The sequence below is a fragment of the Panthera uncia genome, chromosome E1, assembly GCF_023721935.1.
Source record: "Panthera uncia isolate 11264 chromosome E1, Puncia_PCG_1.0, whole genome shotgun sequence".
Taxonomy (NCBI): Eukaryota; Metazoa; Chordata; class Mammalia; order Carnivora; family Felidae; genus Panthera; species Panthera uncia.
The window spans coordinates 18,204,906-18,231,563 of NC_064814.1; the positions used below are offsets into that span (position 1 = coordinate 18,204,906).

At 40.8% G+C, this 26,658-nt stretch overlaps 1 protein-coding gene across 5 annotated transcripts in view; it reads left to right on the forward strand.

The window, feature by feature from the left end:
* Positions 1 to 464: 464 nt before the first annotated feature.
* Positions 465 to 26,658, forward strand: part of HELZ (helicase with zinc finger) — a 137,136-nt gene continuing 110,942 nt past the window's right edge. The window contains exons 1-9 of one of the 5 annotated variants that reach the window (XM_049636389.1): positions 465 to 1,790; positions 4,117 to 4,153; positions 13,005 to 13,129; positions 15,740 to 15,796; positions 20,922 to 20,973; positions 22,337 to 22,412; positions 24,481 to 24,679; positions 25,125 to 25,232; positions 26,294 to 26,591. In XM_049636389.1, the coding sequence (XP_049492346.1) occupies positions 1,581 to 1,790; positions 4,117 to 4,153; positions 13,005 to 13,129; positions 15,740 to 15,796; positions 20,922 to 20,973; positions 22,337 to 22,412; positions 24,481 to 24,679; positions 25,125 to 25,232; positions 26,294 to 26,591 (1,162 nt within the window). In that variant the 5' untranslated portion in view covers positions 465 to 1,580. Of the gene's footprint in view, positions 1,791 to 4,116; positions 4,395 to 13,004; positions 13,130 to 15,739; positions 15,797 to 20,921; positions 20,974 to 22,336; positions 22,413 to 24,480; positions 24,680 to 25,124; positions 25,233 to 26,293; positions 26,592 to 26,658 lie in introns of those variants that run through there. The other 4 variants (XM_049636390.1, XM_049636391.1, XM_049636392.1 and 1 more) reach the window with 4 other exon arrangements.

Below are 26,658 nucleotides of genomic sequence, written 5' to 3' on the forward strand. Positions count from 1 at the left end.
CATGAGCCCAGTGTGGGGCTCGATCTCAGAGGCTGCGAGACCATGCCCTGAGCTGAAATCAGGGGTCCCGTGCTTACCCGACTGAGCCACTCAGGTGCCCCTGCACTTTTTGACCTACGAGTATCTCCAAGTTGAGGGGGCCCGGACGGACCTCTGCAGACGTCTGTCATCACGCCCAACTCACTGCCACTGTGTTCCGGGTGCCCGTCCACGGCTTTCTCCCCTCAGCTCTCGCTGTGTGCGGCGCATGGCAGAAGAAGAGCAGGGGAGCCTGGGGCCAGGTTGCCGTCAGAGCTGGAGAGGCGGCAGGAGGCTCGCCGGGGCTGCGGGCAGGAGAGGAGGCGAGAGGGACCGATGAGCACCTGGGGCCGGTGGGTCAGGTGGAAGGTGGGGAAGAGGAGGAGGGCCGGCAAGCGAGGGGGGGGCGGGCAGGAAACGCACTCTCCGTGCCTGACCGAGCTGGTGACGGGCGCTCCCGCGACGCAGTGTCGTGATCGGCAGTCCACGGGGTTGAGGTCCTCTCTGCCCAGGCGTCGTGCTCTCGCCGTGAGCCATCCAGCTGGGGCGAGGCCGGGCTCGCATTCGCAGACTCTCCTCCTCGGACCGTCGTGGTGGTGTCTTCCTGATGGCCGTGCCCGCGTCTCGCCTGTTCTTATGGCACTTCTGTGGGAGAGCCTCCTTCTTCCTGTGACAGCCCATCACGCCCCAGCGCCTGTGGAATAAAGCCCTCCCTTCTTGCGGCCCTTGAGGTCATTCGAGGCTCCTCCGCTTTCCCTGACACACCTGGAGTTTAGGTCACGCGGTTGTTCCTCTTGGTGGTTTCACTTGAACTCTTCTCTCTGAAAATCCCACGTACGCTCTCCCTGTCATCTCTGTGTAGGGAACTCCCGTTCACCTTTCGAGGCCAGCTCATGCCTTGTGGCAGATGGAATAAGTCTTTCTCGGAATTGCTGCTCTTGCCAGAATCGGAGTTGCCTGAGAGCAGCCGTGCTGTGCTCCATCGTGGGCTTCGGGGCTGCTAGCACAGGGCCCGGCCTCGGGGAATGTTTGCCGAATTGAATGAATAGGCGGTTCAAACTGGCATTTTAGCCAGGGTTTTATGTTGGTGGGAAAAATCCTGCACGGTATAGGTCTTGATGCTCTGCGATCCCAGTCACGGAATTACAATACTGAAATTGGGAGGTTTGGATATGAAGCATTTCTGTACCTTCTGATTTAAAAAAAAAACACACGAAACAGCCTTCATGGTTTGTTGCACCTTGCAGTACTCAAAGTCATGTTTCCTTTATCAGTTTGACTCATTTCTACATTTGGTGGTTGGTTGTGTGATCTCGACTTACGGTTGACGTTGCGCTCGGATCTTAGTAAAGACTTCATAAAACGTAAAAGAGAAGTATAGATTTTGTAGCATCACAAGCTCAGCTGTGACCTTGATCAGAAGGCTGGTTGAGAGTAACTATTCCGAGAGATAATTAAACCAACGGAGGTAGGAATGAGACTAGAATTGAAAACGAGTGAGATTTTAAAACCTTCTCTGACCTGTCCTTTCTCTCTGTCTTTAGGATTTTTGTCCCTGAGTCATGGAAGACAGAAGAGCTGAGAAGTCATGTGAACAAGCGTGCGAATCACTTAAGAGGCAGGACTATGAAATGACCCTCAAGCACTGCACAGAGGCCCTCCTTTCTCTTGGCCAGTACTCCATGGCCGACTTCACAGGGCCATGTCCACTGGAGATAGAAAGCATCAAAATTGAGAGTCTTCTTTACAGAATCGCCTCGTTTTTGCAACTGGTGGGTAAACACTGTCAATAAGCCAATGCTGAGCCGTGAAAAATGGACTTTTTCATTGAGTGGGGAAAATTGTTGGCCACAATCACCTAAGTCTGGGCTGATGTGGCTAGTGATTGCTGAACATGTTTGACAGCAACAACTGTTTTTACACCTTTAAAATTGTTTAATACGACTTGTTGTATAGCATTTTGGGTTGTCCACTCATTCAGCAAATATTTCTTGAGTGTATACTATGTACTGGACACTGGTCTAGGTACTTGATAGACATTGGTGGAAAAAAATGATCTTCACGATATTTTTTCTAGCTGGGGGACAGACCCTAAACAGTACATATTACACATAAGTAGACTCTTGAGAGTGTTAGAAGGTAGCAGTCTGCTGAAAAAAAAAAGTCACGGCAAGGGAGATTTGGGGATATAGGGTTAGGGTTGGGGTTGCAATTTGAAATTGAGTGGTCAGGGTCGGCTTTGCTGATAAGGTGATATGAAGGAGGCAAGGGAGCGAGCCGTGTCAAAATCTGGAGGAAGAACATTACAGGCAGAGGCAATAGTCAGTGAGAAGATTCTGAGGCAGAAGCCTGCCTGGCATATTTGAGAAATAGCTAGAAGACCAGTGTGCTGGAGAAAAGTATGTGAGGGGGAGTGGGCAATGGGGCTGAATCCTGTGGGGCCCTCCAGGTCCCTATAAGGACCTGGTTTTCTTCTACTTAAGTTGGGGAGCTCTTGTTAGGTTTTGAGCAGAGGAATGGCATGATCTGATTTGGCAGGGATTCTTTGGCTTTTGTATTGAGGGTAGACTCTGGAGGGGTAAGTGAGGCAGGGGGACTAGTTGGGAAGCTGTTGGAATAATCCAGGCCAGACATGATAGTGACTCAGGCAAAGTGGCGGCCGCAGAGAGACTGAGGAGTGGTTTGATTCTGGTTCTAAGTTGAAGGTCGGACTAGTATGATTTCCTAATACATTGAATGCAGGGAGTGAGAGAGAGAGAGAGAGCGGTCACAGATTACTTACTTCGATGTTGCTTTGTCTGAGCAATTGGAAAGTGGAGTTTCCTCAACTGAGGTGACAAGGCTGTCGGTGGTGCACAGGTTTTGTGGGGCAAGTTGGGAGTTCAGTTTTGGACATCCTGAGTTTGAGATGTCATTTAGATAGCCGGCTGGAGATGTTGAGGAAGCAGTCAGATAGACAGGGGTGGAGTTTGGGAGAGAGGTCTGGGTCAGAGATACTGACTTAAGAGTGGGGGGCCTGTAGATGACATCTAAAGTCTTGAGCCTGGGTGAGATCACCAAGGGAATGAATGAGTGTACATAGAGAAGAGGAGAGGACCGAGGACTTAGTCTTATGGCACTGTAGTGTGAAGAGGTGCAGGAGAAGAAGAGGAACCAGCAAAGCAGCCTGAAGAGCAACCCTTGACGTAAAGGAAAACTAAGGGAGGGCCGTGAACCCGTAGCCAAGTAAAGCAAGTGGATCCAAGTGAGAGAGTGGTCAGCAGTGTCTGTTGCTGTGAATGTAGTAGTGAGAATTGAGAGGCGACTGAGATGTGACAGTGCATCTGAATGGGAACGAGTCAGTGTAGACCGCGTGTCCGGCTGGATGCAGTGGAGGTCACTGGAGACCAGCACGAGAGCAGCCTCCGTGGAGTGGCGGTGCCCATCTGACTAAAGACAGTTCGAGAGTCACCGGGAGGGAATTGAAGTACATGAGTAGAGACAGTTCTCGGGGAGTTTTGTCCCAAAGAGGCACCGAAAAGTGAGAGTGGTAGCTGGTGGGAGAAGTGAGGTCACAGGAAGGATTTTTTTAAGATGGGTGAAGTAGCCCCATGTTTGTTGAAAGGACTGAATCAACGGAAAGCAAAAAAGTCAGTGATGTAGGAGTAGAGGCGGCTTGCCGGAGCGATGTTCTTGAGCGGGTTATAGAGCAGGTCTGCCCCAGCGGTACGCTAGAAAGGGCCCTGGAGGCTGGCCTGGCAACAGGCGGAAGGCAGAGAGTGCTCTGGGAAGCGGGCAGACATGGGGTGACAGTCCTCGGGAACTCTCTTCTCAGGGCTCTGTTTTCTCAGGGGAGTCATTAGCTGAGCGTGATCGTGAGGGAGGAGGTTCTGGTGGTTTGGAAGTAGAGAAGGTGAGAAGGAGTGTGAGTAGCGGACAGGGAAGGACATTATATTGTTGGTAGAGCTCATGAGTTGGTTTTGCCCTGTGAATATTAGATTCCAAACATTAATAATCACACTTTGAAACGATGTTGAGTTTTCGTTTTTGTTTTTGATAAAATCTGTTTTAAGCTGCCCTCGAACGACTTAATTTTACCTTGTGTCTTTTATTTTGCAGAAAAACTATGGGCAAGCTGATGAAGATTGTAGGCATGGTATGTTTAAGAATGGGACTGTTTTCTGCTTTGAAAATTTCGAGTTATTTAAATTGAGCAGTGTTTCAGATTTGATTTTTTTATATGCTAATTTCAAGAGAGATTAAAACATTTGAAACCCCCCTCACTGTGGTTACTGGTAACTAACGTGGATGACGACTTTCCTGCTCCGATGGATGTACATCTGAACGTTGTTCATCGTCATGAGTGGGAACACTGGTAGTGTCCTTTTAAAGTTTGTGTGAGTATTTTTAGTCAGTAAGAGCCAAATTTTAAGACCTGTAACGCACGTTGATTAAGATGTTAAGCTGGGATAAATTGAGAGGCTTGTCTGTCCATCCTAGAATGTTTTTTTCCCTTCAGTAGATGTCCCTTAGAGAAGAGAGACTGACTGACATGCTCGTTAGTGCTTTATTTCTGTTTTCTTTAGGCGAGAAATTAACTAGAAAGATTTTTGCTCTTTGGGTACTTGTAGAATAGGAATGCTTTTCTTCGTGATTCCTGCCAGTTCACTGGAATGAATCTCAGAGTGAGTGGGAGAAGGGGTACAGTGTGTGGTGGGAAGTTTTGCTTCAATCACAGCTGTGATTTGAATAATAGAATGTTTCATTGATCCAGAATTTGGGGGAGGGGTGCTGAGGTGTTAAACAGAGGTTGATTTTTTTATTACTCCTTTGTATCAAAACTTTTAAAAGTATTAACTGTTCTTGTTGTAAACCTTAAAAACTATCTGACATACTCCTGTGGCATATTGGACATAATTTAACCATTCACTGAAGAATGTGAACGCCCTTTAACAAAATCTTTACTATCTCTGGAGATTTAAAATTACCCACAACAACAACAAAAAATAAAATTACCAGGGAGCCAGATAACAATAAGTCAGATAACGTAGAGGAATATGAAGAAGGGAATCATTTCCCCTTTTTATCCCATCCGAAGAAATCATGGTTATTACCTTGCTGTATCTTCGGTATCTTTCTCTATAGTGATAAACACAAATGCCTAAAATATGTAGATAGGGGTTTTCCTTTAAAAATTAAAAAAGATTCATGTGATCAGTACAAAGCAGATTGCTTTCTTACGTACCAACAGATCATAGGTAGGTGTCTTTCTTTTTTTAAATTTCTGTTTTTATTTATTTTTTTAAAGTTTATTTATTTATTTTGAGAGAGAGAGACATAGCGAGCGGGGAAGGGGCAGAGAGAGAGACAGAGAGAGGGAGAGAGGATCCCAAGCAGCCTCCGTACTGTCAGTGCAGAGCCTGATGTGGGGCTTGAACTCACGAACCGTGAGATTATGATGTGAGCCAAGAGCAAGAGTCGGACACTGGACCGACTGAGCCACCTGGGTACCTGTCATGGATATCTTTCTAAGTTTCTCCAGTTCCAATTACTGCTTAATATTCCATACTATAAATGTTTTCCTATTTCCTCAAAACTTCTCCTATCGGTAGGCATTCAGGTGGTTCTTGTGTCCTCGTTTGTCGTTATAATCCATCCTGTAATAAAAACATATTCTTCTTTAGTGTTGCTAGTTTCTGTAGGATAGTCTTAAAAGTTGGATGTCTGGGTTAAAATTGTATACTTACAGTTTTAACAGACGCTGTCAGATTAATTCAGATGCACACACCCACCAGCAGCACATGCGTATGGCCCTGCCGTATAATCACACTGACAGTGGAACCTGCCAGTCTTGATGTTTTGCCAACCGCACGTGTGAGAAATGGACACTCTTTCTTTAATTTTCACTCCCTTGAGGATTAGTGAGGTGGAATACGGTCTTCTCATTTTGGAGACGTACAGAGTCCCAGAAGGTTAAATGGTTTGTGAGAAGTCACAGGACAGTAAATGCTATTGGTGAAGGAGCATACGGAAAAGGTTGCATTTTTCTGTTGTTTCATTTAGCAGGTTTTTAAAAAAAATTTTTTTTTAACGTTTATTTATTTTTGAGACAGAGAGAGAGCATGAACGGGGGAGGGTCAGAGAGAGAGGGAGACACAGAATCGGAAACAGCCTCCAGGCTTTGAGCTGTCAGCCCAGAGCCCGACGCGGGGCTCGAACTCACGGAACTGCGAGATCACGACCTGAGCCCAAGTCGGACGCTTAACCGACTGAGCCACCCAGGCGCCCCTCATTTAGCAGTTTTAAAGTTGGATACTACTTTACAACTACTGAATTACTAAAATAAGTGTTTAACTAGCAATCTTTTGGAGGCGATGGATATGTTTATATGTTTACTACCTGCATTGTGATGATAGTAACATGCGTGAATACATATATACAAACTCACCAGATTGTATACATTAATTATATGCAGTTTTTGTATACCAATCACACCTCTATGATGTTGGGGGAAAAAAGTTTAACCAATGTCTAGGATAAAGTTGTAATGAAATAAATATACTCTTGTGTTGGTGGAGTGTGAAGCAGAATGCAGCTTGGTAATATGCTTATACCCTTCGACCCACTAATCTCATTTCTGGGATGCTATCCCAAGTAAATAATCCAAAAGAAAGAAGAAATTGTATGTGGAATGGTGTTCATTGCAGTGCTGTGTGTAAAAGTGAAAAATCAGTTAGCTTCCAGTAATGGAGGAGTTAGTTCTTTTAATGAAATTCTACGCATTCCTTGTTACCATCTATGTGGTACGGAGGCACATGGAAAATGCTTACTAAGATGCCAGAGCAGTGTATGTAGTTGTTCACTTGAAACAGACATTCGGGAAGATTAGCCAAGTTTATATGTATGTATTGCTAGTTGTAGAGTTCTGCTATTAGATGAATTTTTTTTTTTCCTTTTTCAACTTTTGGTAACATTATGTAAAATAAAATACCATGGTCAGGCAGTGAGTGAGTAATACAAAGCAAGTCAAGAACCCCAGTCTGTTAATTATTACACTACTTTGTAATGCCGGAGAACTGTTCGTATCCTAGTGGCCCCAACCTTAGGTTTGCCGTCGTAAGTATTACGTAATACAGTATATCTTTTTTTTTTTTTTTTTTAAGTTTATTTATCTATTTTGAGAGAGCACGAGCAGAGGAAGGGCAGAGAGAGAGAGGGAGACAGAGGATCCCAAGCAGACAGCGTGGAGCCCCATGCGAGACTCTGTGCCATGAACTGGGAGATCCTGACCTGAGCTGAAATAAGAGTCGGACACCTAACTGACTGAGCCATATTGTTGTGACATCTGTTCCCTTACCGTGAGGCTGTCAGTTTGCATTCCTTGCAACTCTCAACGTGCCCTGTTGTAGCTACCTCCTCCCCCTTTCCATTTGCTGCTTCTGACCTTCTGATTTCACTTTCTCAGACAGGGTTAGGAAAGCAGGCAGGCAGTCTTGGTTATAGAATTAAAAAACATGAAAAGTTGTTTTGTATTATGAAGAAATTAAAATACATAGGAAAATAGAACAGATAGTTTAATAAGCATTCATATTCTCAGATTGTAACATTTGACCATATTCACTTTTTTCTGACACATTTAAAAATAATGCGAGGCATCGTGATATTTACCCCTAGCCACGTTAGTATTCATCTCCAAAAAATAAGGCCATAAATGCATAACCACAATGTTATTATTATTAACAAATAAAATGGGCAGTAATTCCCTGTGGTTTTGTGAGGCTGAGCCTCGCTTTGGGCTCTGTGCTGGCAGTGCAGAGCCTGTTTGGGATTCTCTCTCTCCCTCTCTCTCTCTGCCCTTCCCCTCATGCTGTCTTTGCCTCTCACAAAATAAATAAATTTTAAAAAATCGACAGTAATTCCCTAATATTACCTAAAACCCGCTCTCTAATCAAATTTACTTGGTTGTCCCCAAAATATTTTTTATGGCTGATTTATTTCCAAGCCAAGAACTAAATTAGAATCATAATTTTTTTTTAAAGTTCACTTATTTTGAGGGAGAGTGTGAGCACATCCAACCTGGGGAGGGAAGGACGGAGTGGGAGAGAGAATCCCAAGCAGGCTTTGTGCTGTCAGCGCAGAGCCTGATGTAAGGCTTGATCTCACGAACCGTGAAATCATGACCTAATCCGAAATCAAGAGTGGGGTGCTTAACTGACTGAGCCACCCAGGCGCCCTGCCTTTTCTTTTTATTGATGATTTCCTTTGGCGGTGCAAAAGCTTTTTATTTTGGTGTAGTCCCAATAGTTTACTTTTGCTTTTGTTTCCCTTGCCTGAAGAGACAGACCTAGAAAAATGTTGCTGAGGCCGATGTCAAAGAGATTACTGCCTGTGTTTTCTTCCAACAGTTTTATGGTTTCACTTCTTTTAGGTATTTAATCCATTTTGAGTTTGTTTTTGTGTATGGTGTAAGACAGTGGTCCAGTTTCATTCTTTTGCATGTAGCTGTCCAGTTTTCCCAACACCATTTACAGAAGAGACTCTGTTTTCCCCATTGTATATTCTTGCCTCCTTTGGTATACATTGAACATTTTGGAAAAATACCTTGATTAGGCCTAGCATTTCAATAAGAGATTTAATTAGTTAATGTTTATTTTTGAAAGAGAGAGTGTGAGCAGGGAGGGGCAGAGAGGGAGACAGAGGATCCAAAGTGGGTTCTGTGCTGACAGTCGCGAGGTCACTGCGGGGCTTGAATTTACGAACCCTGAGATCATGACCTGAGCCAAAGTCGGACGGACACTCAACTGACAACTGACCCAGCCACCCAAAGATTTTAAAAATAACTAAGGACTTGATGAAACACCCTGATATGGTGTTGTGACTGAAAACATACAGAATCCTACCACTTACTGTACTTAAGTCTTGTTTTAAATCACCTTTCTCACTGTATGTAATTTAAAGAAGGGGAATTACATTTTAATTGTTGATTGTCTCCTTTTGATAGCCAGAGGCTATTTTGTGGAAACAGCTGAATGACTGTTCCTTTAATATTAGTTTCTGGTCTAAAATATTTCAAGTAATACATATTATAGAAACTAAAGATAGAGAAGGGGTAGAGACCTGAGTATAGCAGCAGAGGTAAGACTTTCAGGTCTCCTCCTTGGTAACTCAGTAGACAGGAAGGAGTGGTTCAGCTTGGGAACAGTTGTGTGCTTACAGTAAAATCTTACAGATAGTTAGTTGGTGGGAAGAGAATTTTTCTGCAAGGCGTTGTAACATATTTACAATTGCTCAAGATTAGATTACACTTTTTTTTTTTAATCTTTTCTTAGTTTATTTATTTATTTTGAGAGAGAGCGAGCACAGGCAGGGGAGGGGCAGAGAGAAGGAGAGACAGAATCTCAAGCAGGATCTGCACTGTCAGCACAGAGCCTAATGCGGGGCTCGAACCCATGGACCACAAGATCATGACCTGAGCTGAGATCAAGAGTCGGACACTCAACTGACTGAACCACCCAGGTGTCCTGATTACACTTTTTAAAAATGAATTTCACTTAAGAAATTTTTATGTATTTTTGAGAGAGAAAGCGCAAGCGGGGGAGGGGCAGAAAGAGAGGGGGACAGAGGATCCGACGCGGGTGACAGCAATGAGCCTGATACGGGGCTCAAATTCACGAACTGTGAGATCATGACCTGAGCTGAATGTGGACACGCAACTGACTGAGCCACCCAGGTGCCCCTAGATTACATTCTTAATGTTCTCTCTTTTGGCAAGTTCAATTATTATAGCTAAGGCAAGTTTAATAATACATGAGGCTGTATTTTGTTTTCTTTCAAGCCTTTTCAAGATATTACAGATAATAAGGGACCAGGTTGGCATATTGCAGTTTTAATCTCGTTATACAAAAGCAGGAGAGTTTTTTATGTATAATTGTTGACTGTTTTTTTGCGACAGTTCTTTATGTGGGATCCTGCAAGACAAACTGCGTTGCATTTTAGGGCAACAGTTAGAAAAAAGTATATCAGTACTGATTCTTGTCTAAAAAAGGAAGAGAAAGAAAAAAAGGAAACGTAATTTCAATAAGTATTGAGGCCTTCAAACATGAGTGCAATGCAAGAGCTTTTGCACAGTAAAATTCAGCAAATACCTTGTATGAAACTAAATATCTATAAAAGGCTTTGTAAAATATCATGTGATTTAATATTCTTTAAACATGACATAATCACCTGAAGTTGAAATATTCTTACATATTTTTCGTTTTCCTGAAACATTCTTCAGCTTTTGACAACTAGTTTCTTAGGACCCAATTACTGGAAAGGAACTAGGATATTTCCTTAGCAGCACTCGGTACTGCTTTATACTTTTTACAAGGGGAGGGTAACATCTAGGGGACTCTTACGAGGAGACTGCTACTTGACATAATTAACACAGTTAATCTTTACTGTAGCCTTATTAGGTAGCTCCCGTCACCTCCATTTTACAGGGGAGGAAGCAGGCTTAGCGAAGGTAAATAGTTCAGCCCTTAGTAGGACTGACTTTTCTTCAGAGCATTATATTTGCAGTGTATTATTTGATCCTTACCCGTTTCTGTTTTACAGGTGACCACACTGAGGGCCAGAGAGCTAAAGTGCCTTTGCCAACGGTCCTATTCGTTTTCAAATATAATTTATTGTCCAATTGCCATACAGCACCCAGTGCTCAGCCCAACAAGTGCCCTCCTCAGTGCCCATTCCTCCCTTCCCCCGCCCCCCGCCACCGTCCACCCTCAGTTTGTTTTCTGTATTTAAGAGCGTCTTGTGGTTTGCCTCCCTCACTCCCAATGGTCCTAATTGAATAGTTTTAGGACTAGTAAGAGCTGAGGGAGACGTAGATTTACTGGGGAATCTTACAAGATGTTCTAGATACTCTTCACGATACTCTGTTGGAGTTAACCACTTACAGGAATTACCCAGGGACAGTTGAGTAGATCTGTAATGTGGAGGGAGCAAGACAACAGGTTGGCCCGCACTAGAAGTCATTGAATGAAAGCTTAACTACAGAGAGACTGCAACTTTCAATTTAGTAATCTGCTTTAATAAAAGTATAGGCATAAGGATGTTTATTGCAGTGTTAGTTTCAATAGTTAAAAATTGGAATTGTTCTGGAGCCAGGGAGTAGTGAAATAAATTGATAAATCTACTTGATGGAACAGTGGATGGACCATAATATGATAAACACAAACCCTCAGAACACGGAAGATCTTGAATATGTGAAGGGGAGATAAAGCAGAATACAGACTGTTATGTTTATATCAGTTATAATCATGTAAAAATTATGTAAATATTGATAAAAATTGGAAGAGAGTGTAAGTAAGTGAACACAGTCTGTTTAGTTGAGTGATGGACCTATGGGGAATTTTTATGTAGAGTTTTATTAGGGTTGTTATAATGTTATTTGTTGTAATGGAAAAATTGAACAATATAACGAGAAGATATGTTCAGTACAACCAAAATAAATACATCATGAGCAGACCTGGTAGACTGTAAATATGTAGTATATAGGGGCGCCTGGGTGGCGCAGTCGGTTAAGCGTCCGACTTCAGCCAGGTCACGATCTCGTGGTCCGTGAGTTCGAGCCCCACGTCGGGCTCTGGGCTGATGGCTCGGAGCCTGGAGCTTGCTTCCGATTCTGTGTCTCCCTCTCTCTCTGCCCCTACCCCCTTCATGCTGTGTCTCTCTCTGTCTCAAAAATAAATTAAAAAAAAAAAAAAAAAAGAAAAAAAAATATGTAGCATATTATACTGATCCTTAAACATTTCCTTGGAAATAATTAGAAAAAAATGCAGTTTCCAAAATATTTTATTCCAGCAAATTATTTTCTTGCAAAGGAAGCTAAAGTGTGTACAAACTAAAAATAGAGTCTTGGACTTAGCAGTGAAGAGAAAGATACAGATTGTTTTACTAGTTGAGCCGTTACAGTTGCTGTGAGAAATCATCTCCAATGACGTGGCATAAAAATGAGTATATTCTGTATTGTTCTAAATATGTGCTCTTGTGATTGTATTAAATCTGTAAACACTTGCAAGCAACTTGATTAGCATTTGCTGTGGCCATGTGACATTTGGGTTCTTAGTTAATCTTGCTGGTTTTGATGAAAGCGAATTCTTACCTGCTTACGAATACCACCTGTTGAGTTTTGTAGTTTCTGTTCTTATGCATTTTAAGTGTCACTGTGGAAAATGTGGAAATTTTATTCAGAGAATGTTTCTGCCATTTAATATCCCTCATTTACCCAGCTGTCATAGGTTGGATGGTATTTTTCACTCGAGAGAGAGCTTTGAGGTTAATTCTGCCTGTGATTCTTGGTGTGATCCTACTGATCATAGGCTGGAGTGAGTTAGATATGTGGACTGTCTTATGTTCTTTCATTAATTTATTTTTTTTTTTAATTATTTATTTATTTTTAGAGAGATAGGGCACATGAGCAGAGGAGGGGCAGAGAGAGAGAGAGGGAGAGAGAATCCCAAGCAGGCTCCATGCTGTCAGCTCTGAGCCTGACATGGGCCTTGATCCCATGAACTGTGAGATCATGACTTGAGCCAAAATCAAGAGTTGGATGCCTAACCGACTGAGCCACCCAGGTCCCTCTGTTCTTGTCTTTATGCATGTCTTGGACAGAACAGAAACATCACTGCTTTCCTCTAGTACTTGAATTTTTTTTTTTTTAAGTTTTTATTTATTTTGAAAGAGAGCAGGCAAGGGGCAGAGAGAAAAGGAGAGAGAGAATCCCAAGCAGACCCTGAGCTCTCAGCACGAAGCCCAACGTGGGGCTCAAACCCACGAGCACAAGATCATGACCTGAGCTGAAATCAAGAGTTGGACGCTTAACCGACTGAGCCACCCAGGCGCCCCTTGAAGTTGTTCTTTTAGCCTATAAGTAGTCATCCTTGTGATAGTGTGCTAACATTTTAATCAGGAAAATGGATGTATCGAATGTTACGTGGTTAATGCTGGCTATTTCTTCCTGACAGTGCTGGGGGAAGGCCTGGCCACGGGAGATGGTGCCTTCCAGGCAGTGCTTTGCTGCATGCAGCTGAAAGGAAAGCTCCAGCCTGTATCCAACATTCTTGCCAAGTCGCTGACAGGAGAGTCCCTGGTACGTTGATGAGCTCCGATTCTGAATGTCCGAAACAGATCCATTCATTTAACTCCTAAGGCGTGTGGTGGGAAGAAGCAGTTCAGTCTGTGCTTTCCTCTTACTTCCTCCTATTGGAAATCAAAGTTTCTGTTCAACAAACTGATGCTTAATCATTGTATTCTTGTAGTAGTTTGTGATACTATATATAAGAATTGCAGGTACTTTTTAAAAACTGTGAAACTATAAGATAATGATTTTCTTTAAAGATTTATTTTTTTTTAAGATAGTTTTTTTTTTTTTTTTATGTTTATTTTTGAGAGAGAGAGAGCGTGAGCAGGGGAAGGCAGCGAGAAGGGGAGACATAGAATCCTAAGTAGGCCCCAGGCTCTGAGCACAGAGCACAGAGCCCAATGTAGGGCTTGAACTCATGAACCATGAGATCATGACTTGAGCTGAAGTCAGATGCTTAACCAACTGAGCCACCCAGGCGCCCCAGATTTTTATTTATTTTTAAGTAATTTCTGTATCCAGTGTTGGGCTCCAACTCATAACCCCAAGATCAAAAGTCACGTGCTGCACTGAGCAAGCCAGCTAGGCACCCCCAGATGATTTTCTTTAAAGATATAATTTAATAAAACCTGGGAATATTTGGGGGATGATTCATTTCATTTCATTTCATTTCATTTCATTTCATTCCATTCCATTCCATTCCATTCCATTCCATTTCATTTTTTAAGTAAGCCCTAGGCTCAATGTGGGGCTTGAACTGTGAGATCAAGAGTCATGTGCTGTATGGATTGAGTCAGCCAGGCTCACCCCTTATTTTGGGGTTTTAAAATGCTTCTGTCAACTTGTGATTATACAGGGTTCTTAAATCCAATCATTTGTTTTATAAAATGCTTAAATTATCTAAAGTAAGAATTCTGTTTCTGAAGATGTTCATGTGTGTAAGTTAATATTCCACTCTGACCATTCTGATGGAATGATCTAATTCTATTCAGACTTTGGGATAAATTTTATTTTTAAGTTTGTTTATTTTGAAAGAAAGAGCTCACACATGAGCAGGGGAGGGGCAGAGAGAGAGGGAGACACATGTAATCCCAAGCAGGCTCCGTGCTATCAGCACAAAGCCTGACACGGGGCTTGATCTGACAGATGGTGAGATCATGACCTGAGCCAAAATCAAGAGTCTGACGCTTAACAAACGGAGCCACCCAGCCACTCAGGATAAATTTTTTATGTAGCATTTTCTAGAGTTTTTGTTTGGTTTTGGTTGAGATAATTGAAAGACAGCATTTTGGAACTTTAGAGTTGCCAATGTATAGAAATTGGAAGAAATATTTTAAAACTTTTTTTCATCAGTTGGTTACTGTTATAAAATTTGTGGATATTTCTGAGAAATCAGTGCAAAACAGTGAAAGCCAGCATGAATTCTCTCTACCTCATTTAGTCATCTGAATCGATACAGATTGTGAAAATCTGGAGCAAAGTTGTGTTTTCACTGCAAATAAATATATTTGGCTGGGAAAAAAAAGAAATTAGGAAAGTACTTGGTATACTGCTGAGTATAATGTAATGACCCATCTCAGGAGGTAATAGAGTTTTTTTCTGAGGGATTACTGTGCAGTGAATTGTTTAATTGGTTTAACATTGGTTTTTGATTTCACCAAATTTACAAGTGGATATAAAGCTAAACTGTATTACTAATCCAGCAAAATTGTGTAGGTATTTAGTTCTAAATAGATGATAAAGAATATATCTATTATTAAGGTAATTCTATCCTTTTAAGAACATTTTTTATTTAGTTTTTATTTATTTACTTTTTAATTTACATCCAAGTTTGTTAGCATGTAGTGCAACAGTGATTTCAGGAGTAGTTTCCTTAATGCCCCTGACCCATTTAGCCCATCCCCCCTCCCACAACCCCTCCGGCAACCCTCTGCTTGTTTTCTATATTTAAGAGTCTCTTATGTTTTGTCCCCCTTCTTGTTTTTTATATTCTTTTTGCTTTCTTTCCCTTATGTTCATCTAAGGTAATTCTATCCTTAAGGAAGTTTTCTGTATAAGTTTAGCATATTACACAGTTTAACCTGTGGGTAGAAGTATTTGCTTTTATATCTAAGTGAAATTTGAACTTCAGAAGAGTGAACATTTTGCCTGTTTTTCTTCAACTGCTTTATTAATGAACTATTTTTAAAGTGCTGTGATCATTTTATGTGAATCTGAGTCACGGGTAACTGATCGAGTTCATCATTTTTTAAATACAAGTCCATTAGTTTTAGGGGGTAAAAAGCTCAAAAAAAGTTTAGGTTTATTTTTCTCTTTGCTCATGGAATCTTGCTTTCTGGTGATGCCCATTGTGAATACTTTATTGAATTGATTTTAAACTCATACAAGGTGAAGACAGTGTTTTATTAGCCACACTGTATATTTTGTCCTGTTAACTTTTTTTAACCTCCCTTGTAGCTGGTTAGCTTTATTATAACTAATGGTAGTGGGTTGGCAGATGAGGATAATATTGCCTTTTTACAGATAAACCTTAGAAACAGTGGAGGAATTGACTTATGCCCTCAGAGCAAAGAACTAATATACTAACTAGGTTTTGCCTTTTTCATTCACCTTTTTCAGAATGGGATGGTAACAAAAGATTTGACAAGACTGAAAACACTTCTCACAGAAACAGAGGTAAGACTATTTCAGTGGATTTCTTTGAAAAGAGTTTAACTCAATCTGGCTAGTAAGTGTTCTGTATTAACATTGGAAAATCTTTGGGCATCGGCCAAGAACAAGGCTACAGGTGGGGTAGTGGATCCCCTTGGCCTTCTTCTGTAGCCCAGCGTGGTCACATCCCAGGAACCCTGCTGCTTCTCATGTTTCCTCTGAACCTCGGGTCTTCCATTCCTAATTCTTGTTAGTAGTCTGTGGCCAACAAATGGAAGGATGGTTGGGAAATTTTAGTGCTTAAATATGTCTGGCTGTTAAGAAAACACTGTCATTAAAAATGTCAAGCCTTTTTTTTCTTTTTTTTTATGTTTCCTTTTTTTTTTTTTTTTTAGTTTTTTTTTTTTTGAGGGAGAGAGAGGGAGGGGGGGAGGGGCAGAGAGAGAGAGAGAGAGAGAGAGAGAGAGAGAGAATCCCAAGCAGGCTCCATGCTGCCAGTGCAGAGATTGATGCAGGGGTCGAACTTGTGAACCTCAAGATCATGACCTGAGGCGAAGCCAAGCATTGGACACTTTACCAACTGAGGTACCCAGGCGCCCCTCAAGCACCCCCCCCCCCCCCTTTTTTTTTTAACCAACCAAAGAAGTGTGTGATTTAAGGACTGTTTTTAGGGAATGGAGGTTAGGAGATGGAAATAATGTGTATCAGGGTAAATGGTGAACAAAAATGTGCTCTGATGAAGCACTTGAAGGGCATGTGGAAGGCCAGGGGACAGCAGGGGTATGTATTAGGCCCATAGCTTTGTAAGTCTCAAATTTCCCTTCCTCATATAGACACATAAAAGTGTTTTTATTTAGATGTCCCATTTTATTTATCATTATTTTAAAAATGTTTATTTAAAAACAAACAGGGGATGGTCAGAGAGAGAGGGAGACAGAAGATTCCAATCAGGCTCTGTGCTGACAGCGGTGAGCTCAATGCTAGGCTCGAACTCACGAACCGTGAGATCATGACCTGAGCTGAAGTCGGATGCTCAATTGACTGAGCCACCCTGGCTCCCCTTAGATGTCTCATTTTTTTTTTTTTTTTTTTTTTTTTTAAATTTTTTTTTCAACGTTTTTTATTTATTTTTGGGACAGAGAGAGACAGAGCATGAACGGGGAAGGGTCAGAGAGAGAGGGAGACACAGAATCGGAAACAGGCTCCAGGCTCCGAGCCATCAGCCCAGAGCCTGACGCGGGGCTCGAACTCACGGACCGCGACGAACTCACGGACCGCGAGATCGTGACCTGGCTGAAGTCGGACGCTTAACCGACTGCGCCACCCAGGCGCCCCAGATGTCTCATTTTAAAACCAGCCATTTTTGTCAGCTTTTATCTTAAATGGAAGCCATGTAAAATGATTGATTGGCTTATTTATTTAAAAAAATTGGCATGTGCTATGTGTGAGGTCCTGTGCTTGGTGCTAGGAATACAGACACCTGTGGTCTGGGAGGTTAAAGTCTAGGGTAGGAGACAGAGATCAAATAAATTAATTAAACAGCTATAGGTATAATTCACATTGAGGAAAGTGGTATGAGGGAAAGAAATAAGCCTTCTGTGATGGAAAAATAACTGGATTGGGTGGTCCGAGGCTGAGACAGCTGAGCAAGGAATTGAGGATTAAGAAGGTGCCAGTGTCATGGAGATTGAGACGGAGGGCGCTGCAGACAGTCGGAAGATGAGCAGAAGCGCAGGTGTAAACCTTGACCTCCTGTAGATTACTTTCCTGTTCCAAATCTAGTAACACGTCACACATACCAACAAATAAGCAGAGAAGACCGTCATGATTCGCATAAGCTGAATAAAGATACTGTTTGTTTTGCTACGGTTAGATAGGCTTTAAAGAAAATGTCATTTTCTTTGTCTTATTGTGAATTAACTGAAAATCAGTAACCTCTAATTAACTTAAAAGCCATTTCCTTTCTTGTGTATATGTAGCTTTGTGAATTTCTAAGGATTAAAGGAAGACAGTTAAAATGTTTTAGACTTTTAACATGAGAATGTAAAATAAGATGACTTTAATCATTTTATTAAGTTTTGGCTTTCTTGTTTTTTATTGCCTTAATTGAATTACTAGCTTTATACCTGATAATCAAGCACAGAATTATATATATATATTATGTATTTGTATATATATGAATTTTTATTTTTAATATTTATAATCCTGTCACATGTAAGACCACAAACATCACTTTGGGTCTTGTTTTGCGACTGTACTTTTGAAAGAAGTGACCTAAATGTTGTTTCTAATCAACTTTCCTAGTTAACCAAAGTAGTATCCTTTTTGACTAATGAACTGATATTATTAAAAAAAAAAATCCATCTAAGAAAAGCTAACAAACAAAGGACCCTTATTTATGATTGTGCATGACATATGTAAAAATAGAAACAATTTGTTATTTAAAGATTGGGCTTAGCTGGTATTGAACTTGAAGTGCTAGTGGATGAAGATAAAGGCATGGAGCTCAAGGCTGACTAACGGGAACAAAAAGTATGTTTCTAGTAAGATTTCAAATGTCAAAAATCAATAGATTTGATTGTAAATTTATAGAAGTTGTAGCAATATGAAATTTGCTTTCCCTGAAGGTGTCAGTACAAACTGCGTGCAGATCATAAGCTAATTGACATTGGCCTTCTGCTTCGGGTCTGAGCAAATAAAAAGGTGTTCAAAAAAAAAAACCAAACAACCCGGGGCACCTGAGTGGCTCAGGCTGTTGGGCATCCAACTCGTGATTTTGGCTCAGTGGGTTGTGAGATTGAGCCCCGCTTTGGGCTCTGTGCAGAGAGTGGAGCCTGTATGGGATTCTCTCTCCCTCTCTCCCTCTCTCCCTCTCTCCCCCTCTCCCTCTCCCTCTCCCTCTCCCTCTCTCCCCCTCTCCCTCTCCCTCTCCCTCTCCCTCTCTCTCCCCCTCTCTCCCTCTCGCTCTCTCCCCATTTGCCTCTCTCCCTTGCTCTCATGCTCTTTCTGTCTAAAATAATAAAAGGAAAAACAAGTAAAAAAAACCCAACCCAAACACAACACATTGGAACCTGAGAGCTTTGGTGGCCAGATACGCAGCCCAGGCCGAGCTTGTGCGCCAGCAGATGTGTCTTTCGCTAGACCCTGCCAGCCTGAGAGCTGGGGTGTCAGCACAGACGCGCCCGCTCATTTGCACATCATGGCAGGTGCTGACTCGTGAAACACACCATGTATTTTTCCCTTCTAACATTTAGAAATGCTTTCAGCTTTATTAAAGGACTAAAACATTTTATTCCCGTTTTTTTCCTTGCATATCTGGTAAATTTTATTTTAATAAATATTTTAGAGGAGGTATTTTAAATTTATGATTGAAGTGAATTTTTAGGTTTTATATTTGTAAATTTGATGTAGGTGAAATCATATTAAAAGCTAGTGTGGGATTATGGCACTTAGATCCGGCTTGTAGAATGTAAAGAGATCTTTTAATGTATCTTCTTTGTGAGCATAGAAGCTTTACAATGTGAACAATTACTTCCAATTTAGCTTATATATTCTGATATTCAGACCTCATTTTGCAAAAAGAATGGGTTGTCTTTAAAAAAAACTTTTTAGTAAGTTGTTTGAGAATCAAGTTTCTACCTTCCTGTAGAAACAGTATCATAGTGACTTAGTTCCAGTCCAACCTAAAAGGTCCAATTTAATTAACCACATATAGGCTATAGTGATACTGTTTTGGTTATATCTAATTAGCATTTAGACGACATTCTTTGTATGGTACAAAACATTCCAAATTTCATCTTGGGGTACCATGTCCTCTGATTCAGCTCAACATTTACTGAGCACCTGTGCTGTTGAAGGTGTTCTGGGTTTTGGAAAGCTGAGATAGCTATGGAAAGCAATCTGTTGGGGCCAGTCCGAGATGCAGGTAGCTAATGTACCTGCAGGGCGGGCTGCCTGTGGTCAGGAAGTGCTGGAGCGGAAGCGCAAGCAGGAAAACGAGATGAGCAGTCTGCGGGGAGACCAGGAAGGCAGGAATATGGGGGCTGAGATTAAAGGATGGGGTGTTGGTACAGGGTAAGATTGGTGGTCATTTGGTTCAGGGGCAGATGAGGGCCTTAACCAGGACAGTGGCAGTGGGAGTAGAGTAGGAGACACACGGGAGAGTCGTTCTAGACCTAGTTGGTCAAGATTTGGAGACTGCTCAGTGGGACAGAAGGCAGTTCAAGACGGCTTTTGGAATTTGAGCCTTGCTCTCTTTGTGGATGTGGATCCATTAACTGGAGGAGCAACTGAAGGAGGATGAGATTTGGGATAAAGATGATGCATTTGGTTTGGATATATTTGTTTAAAGTGCTTGGATGATCATCAGTGCATCCCCCCATCTCCTCCATCCCGTGCTTACTGGGCACCCATTATGTTCCCAGTCCTCTGTGAGGTGTGGGAATGCAGAAAGGCACTTGTAGGCTGTTGGCAGTGGATCTGTATGTGGCTGACAGAATGATCCAGCACATAAAATGCTGTCGAATAGTTAAGAAAAATAAGAAAACGTGCTGTGGCTGGCACTTAACTTGAACTGGGGGGTGTAGAATTTAGAGGCAAATTAGAGCCAGAGGAGCAGACTGGGGAGTTACGTGCACCAAGGGAGTCAGGAAATCCAGGAAATCAGCGTGATGGGTCCTCAGCTCCATCATGGGACGAAGGCTCATCCTGGAGTGAGGGGGCTTGGCAGGATGTGCCCCAGGCCCCAGAGTGGTGGCACTGTACACCATGCAGGAGAAAAGGCCCCTCGCTAGCTGGCCTTTCTCTGGGTGTTAGCAAGAGGAGAGTGAAATGAGTAAGTGGGATGGAGGTGCTCCTCCTTTGGGTTCAGAACTGGGGATGTACACTTTTTTGTTTTGCTACCAGGTAATTTTTGTATAGGGAATCTCTTATCAGTTTCCTTGATGAGGGCCACATAAGTACTTCTTTTCCATATTTAAACGTAGTTTAATGTAGAGCAGAGATGGAAGCAAAAGATATTGTTTATTAACATTAAAATTTCTAAGTATTCAAACTCAGCCTTTTTGAGAAATGTTGAAAATGTCCAAGTTTAATACAACTCAGTTGGGTATTTCTTATTATAAGAACATTTTCATTTGAAAAATTTCAGACAGCAACTAGTAACGTCCTGTCTGGATATCACGTGGAAGGCTTGGAAGGGGGTAAGTACCAAATTCTGTGTTACTTCCTAGCTGTAATTCCAGGCATTGCTTTTTTGTTGATTACTGGGAGGACATTTACGGAGTTGTGGTACATGTAAGTGGAGGTGTCAGGAGAGGATATAAAAATTTAATTCTAAGAAGTAGGTGCGGACGAAGCAGTTGTTTTACTGGCCCCTTTCTGTAGCGGCGTGGAGTAATGGAGGTAGGAGGTATCCTCTTCTTGCCTCCACGTAGCTCCAAACGTAAACCTCATCGTTAGCAATGTCGAGTTGCTACATTCTGCGCTAGAGGGAAGCCTTCTTTCTCTCTCTGTCCCAGGCCAGTCCAGTTCTTACTTTTTGGAAGTCCCGATCTCGGTAAGCTGAGTTGTTCCAGCCACGGTTAAAATCCATGAGCTGCTCTTCTCTTGCCCCACAACAGGGGAAGGGGACCGACATTCATCGAGCGCTTGCTGGGTACTATGTACTCGGTGGCTTTCACAAAAACATGTATTGGCTTCTCCCATCATTTTGAGAGGTGATGAGACTGGTGTTTATTAAAGTTCAGTGATTCTCCCAGTCACACAGCTGGAAAGGGATGAAACGCAGCTTTAAACTCAGCCTGGCTGAATATCTTTGTTGTTGCCGTTGTTGGGGTGTGGGCACAGTGATTTGTGAGGGAATAGAAAATGGCTGTAAGGTCCTTAAATTTTTGCTGCTGCTCAACCTCTACTGCTCTAGCCTTTTCTCTCTTAAGCCTTATTGCCTTGGTTTATTTGGAATCTTTTACCCAAACGAATCAAACCTCATTGTCTTCAGAAGTAAACAAATGTTATTTTTTAGCTCCTACCTCAGAAGTCAACTTTTTGAACTTGATTTCGCTTGTAAAAAAGGCTTACTTTATATGATTACATGTGTCAGACAAACCCTAAGGAGCATGGGTGATAATGGGTAACTTTTTACCCAGTATGCAGTATTGAATTTGCTCTAAAAATTTCCTTCCAGGATGCAGTAATTTTCTCATTCCTGAAATAATTCCTGATAGAGACGCATCTTAAGAAATGACTTAAGAAATGACAAGCATGCCAACCTTTCCCCTGTCAGTTGTTAGGGAAGAGACTGCATTGGAAACCTGTCCACCAGTTGCTAGGACAGAGTCAGGGTCATCGACTTGATTTCGCTGTTGGGTAACTACTTCAGTGATTTGAAGTTTCATGTGGTTAATTGAATTTCACTCATTTGATTGGTAGAGGCAAGTATGTCATGTCCTTTTTACATCATCTGGGATGATGTGTGTGGAGGGTTTATAGTATTTCTTACACATGAAAATATCAGAATTATTAGCAAGCCTCAAATGATACGACTATATCCTGATTACTCTCTAGGATCTTGTAATGGTTGGCATTTCCGCCCACCACCTAGGGGAATCACAAGCAGCGAGGAATATACTTTGTGTAAAAGGTAACGTGAATTTTTTTTTTAAACCAATGACATGTCTTTATTCAAAGGATAGATAATTTTCCTTCACTTTCTGAAAAGCAGTAATTCCAATCTAAAGAAGATAATATGTGAAGGAAGAAGTATAATGATTGGGTTAAGTGGTTTATTTTCAACTGGAAACAGAAGCCATAATGGTCATTATCATTAAATAAGAAAAGTCAAAGCCAGACCACTGAGCCTTCTATTAATTACAAACAACAGTGATCTAAATGGGGATTGTTAAGACTTGGTGTAGAAGTCTTTTATAAAACCAGTTGAATTATTAGGACTGAATTTAATTCTGGTCTCTTATTTATGTGAAATTTACCTAACTTTTGGTGATTGAAATTGAAATGATACAAACTGAAGTAGAGCATAAAGTAGATGAAGAAATTTTAAATTATTTTAATAACTTTTCTAAAAAAATATCTATTATCTTCATGTTATCCTTCTATATAATTTACGAGTAATTTCTATTTGAAGGGCTAACCTTTCAAAATAGTTATTAAGCTGGACAGAATTATTGCAGTCACGTTTTGAAAGGTTCTTTTTGTAAGAACTAGTAACTAGTGCTATTTTAGAAATAAAGTCTCATTACTATAGATTGTTTTTGGTAATGAAGAAAACTGGATATGTAGTTTTGATGATTGAATAGTTAAGATATCAGATATGATTTTATGTAGAAATAAAGAAACGAAGTAGTGAACTGCAGAAATCCTGGTGGCATCCTGTCGTAGGAGAGGAAAAACACAGTCGTATGCAGAGGAAATGGGAGAAAATTTAAGGCCAGGAGAGACTATCAGCCTCTAATATATTTAAAGAAATAATTTAAAACAAAGCAATAGAAAGACAAATATTTGGCTTATTAAGATCTACTTAAGAGAAACAAATGCATGATTTTAAATGTATCTTAAAAAACGTAAGAACTTAATAGTATAATTAAATTCAAGAACTTGATGTATCATCAAGAAAAGCTTTAAATACAGTCATCTTTTCAAATAGGGTGAACCGTTTGATAATTTACATCGTGTTGTGGTTCGTTTTGTATTTCTTATGGCCTGTATTTTTTTCAGTTGAAGAATTATCCATAATATAACACCTCTCATCTCTATTTTGCTCTTTATAGTTTCATTTTCATTTTTTCTCTCAGAAGATCTTTTTTTAATTTTTTGACGTTTCAATGGTTTAAAAATTGGCTAGGCCCCGAATTTTGCACGGTATTTAAAACTTTAAAAAAATACTAATATTCAGAGTTTTGCCTTTTTATGTGTTTTGACCACCGAATTATTGTCAGTTGAATTTTCTGAGTCATAAACACTGTGAAACCATTAACTCTTGTCCTTTAAAGTGAACGTTTATGAATTTACCATTGAAGAATTTAATCTATTGAATTAATTGTGATTCTAATATAAAACTTTTATTCTTGATTTATTCAAAACTTCAAGCAAATGAATAGAGTCCAGTATTTTCGATGAAATATAGGTTAATGGTCATAGAGAAAAGGGTAAAGGCTTTACGTTCGAAGGTGAGGAATAGAACCCTTAAGGTTATACTTTAATGATACATTAACATTTTTTTCCGAATGAAATTCTTAGTATGTGGAGCATTTTTCTTGAGGAGAATATCATTTTGGGAAGTAGGGCATTCCTGTGTTTGATGCACCGATCCACTTGATGTCAGTGTTGCTTTAGGAAAATTCTGCTCTAAGAAGAATTGTCCAAACAGAGTTGTTACATCATGAAGGAGACTGCCGTTTCGATGTTGGTTTTGTGGGTGCGGGGTGGTTATGACTGGTTATGTTTCGCTTTAGCACCCCCTTATTCCAAAACAGGGATCACTGAGTCTGGGAAGTTGCCGTAGCGATTAACTGTTATAAATGTTCGTGAAACCTCTTCTCCCTCCTCCATGCAAGTCAGTGTGATAAATATGGCCTTTCAGGAGATAAAGTTTTGTTTTTGTTATTGAAGAGTCGAAGGGCAAATGATGGAAGTTTGTATTCTAAATGGTCCAACAAAGTGTATGATGAAACAGTCTTTCCTATTTTACTTAGATTTTTAGAACAAGGCATCTGTAGGTACGGTGCCCAGTGTACTTCAGCGCACTCCCAGGAAGAACTAGCAGAATGGCAGAAACGATACGCCTCGCGGCTGATAAAATTGAAACAGCAAAACGAGAATAAACAGCTCTCAGGCAGTTACATGGAGACCTTGATAGAAAAGTGGATGAATTCATTATCTCCTGAGAAAGTGGTGAGGAAAATAAACCGCATTGTTTTGTTTTGTTTGAAACAATGACTTTGTTTGAGTCTTGACTTTATTTTGTGCTATATTTTGGTTTATTTCCTTATCCTCTATATGAAGAACTCGATTCTTGATGAAGTGTTTTTGTAGCAAAATCAGACTCTTTTGCTAAAATAAAGAGCAGAGCCAAGGCATTTGTTTGGAGATTTGCAGGTATTGTATGAACCTTCTTCGTTCAGGGAGTGTTTACTGCCATTTTGTTGTCCTTAATTTTTTTATGTCTCGTCTAAGCTTTATTATATTTTGTTCTTATAAAATTAATGTGTAAAATGTCTTGCTTTGTCAACAGTTCCATCCACATCTTCACCGTGGATATTTATTTATTTACCATGCCAAAAGTTTTGTTTGTGCTTTTAGGAATAAAAACGTAACACCAGTTGTTGTCTATTTTCAGCTTAGCGAATGTATAGAGGGAGTAAAAGTAGAGCATCATCCTGATCTGTCGGTTACTGTCAACACCAAAAAGTCTCACCAGACATGGACCTTTGCTCTTACTTGTAAGGTATGAATTTTGTGTTAATCGAAGAATGTAATTTTTTTTCGATGTGCTTAAAGCTTCCCTGACCTTTAAATCCCTGTGTGAGACCATTGAAAATGTTTTCATCTAAATAGATTCTTAAGTAGGTTATGTATTGTGCTAAAGTGTATTTCTGTATTCCCTTAAAGGTATACTTTTTTTAGATTTTGAGTTAAAGGTCTTTGTAGATATTTAGATGTTTGCTAATTTATTAATTTGATCAAGAGTTCTTTGATACATTGTCTTCCAAAGTCGGAACATAGGATGGGGTTAGGATGGGGTTCGGGACTCAGAATTAACTATTTAAAAATCGAATTGTTTAATCTGGCAGTTCTAAGATATTTAAACAGTAGCAACTTGTTTGCATAATTGATTTGATGAAATCATAGATTCTGTAATAATGGGTTTTTAATACGAGACATTTTCTGCAGTGCTTTCCATCTTGAATATAGTACTCAAAGTTTTAGAATAAAGCAAAGTCAAACTTTTCTCTGAACATGTGCAGTGGAAAAGTTTTGTGTGCTTTTTGGTGGCATTTCTTTTACTGTTCCATCCGCATCTTGGGATGAAAAATCTGGGAACATTGAGCTTCGGCCTTGAACCCAATCCGTTGCCTTCAGAGGTAACTGCCCCCCTGTGAAGACTTCCTACTTAAAGCTGGATAAAACTTTTTTAGGCCAAAGGTACGGAAAGTTGGAGTTCGGTGGTCATACAGGGTGATAGCTTTCACCGCAAAGAAAGATGAGTGCGTCATGGGAAGAGCAGGGTGGTTAGAGATGTCGGATAAATCTGTCGTTTTTAAAAATTTCAGCTTTGCTGAGGTATCAGTGACATCATAAATATATGATTTTAACAACTGATTTTTGTTTTAAACCGTTCTGATTTTTTCTCAAATGGCTTGTGAGTACAGTTTGTATTTTTAACGTAGTCTCTTAGAAGCGTGGGAAAGTAAAAGTCCCTGATGGGAATATTTTTATTGAAGAACCCGATGACAGTTGGACTTTGCACCCCCTTGTACTCAATGAATTCCTTTGCCTTCCTTGCAGCCTGCAAGAATGCTGTGTCGGGTAGCGTTGCTCTATGATGCACATCGTCCTCATTTTAGTATCATTGCAATATCTGCCGGAGATAGCACTACCCAGGTATCACAGGAAGTCCCAGAGAACTGTCAAGAATGGATAGGAGGGAAGATGGCCCAAAATGGATTAGATCATTACGTGTATAAAGTCGGGATAGCATTTAACACAGAAATCTTTGGAACTTTTCGCCAAACCATAGTTTTCGACTTTGGATTGGAACCAGTGCTCATGCAAAGAGTAATGATTGATGCGGCTTCTACAGAAGGTAATATTTAGACCCCCCCCCCCCCCCCCCGATACAGTGTATTAAAAGGCACTATAATGGCAGTATT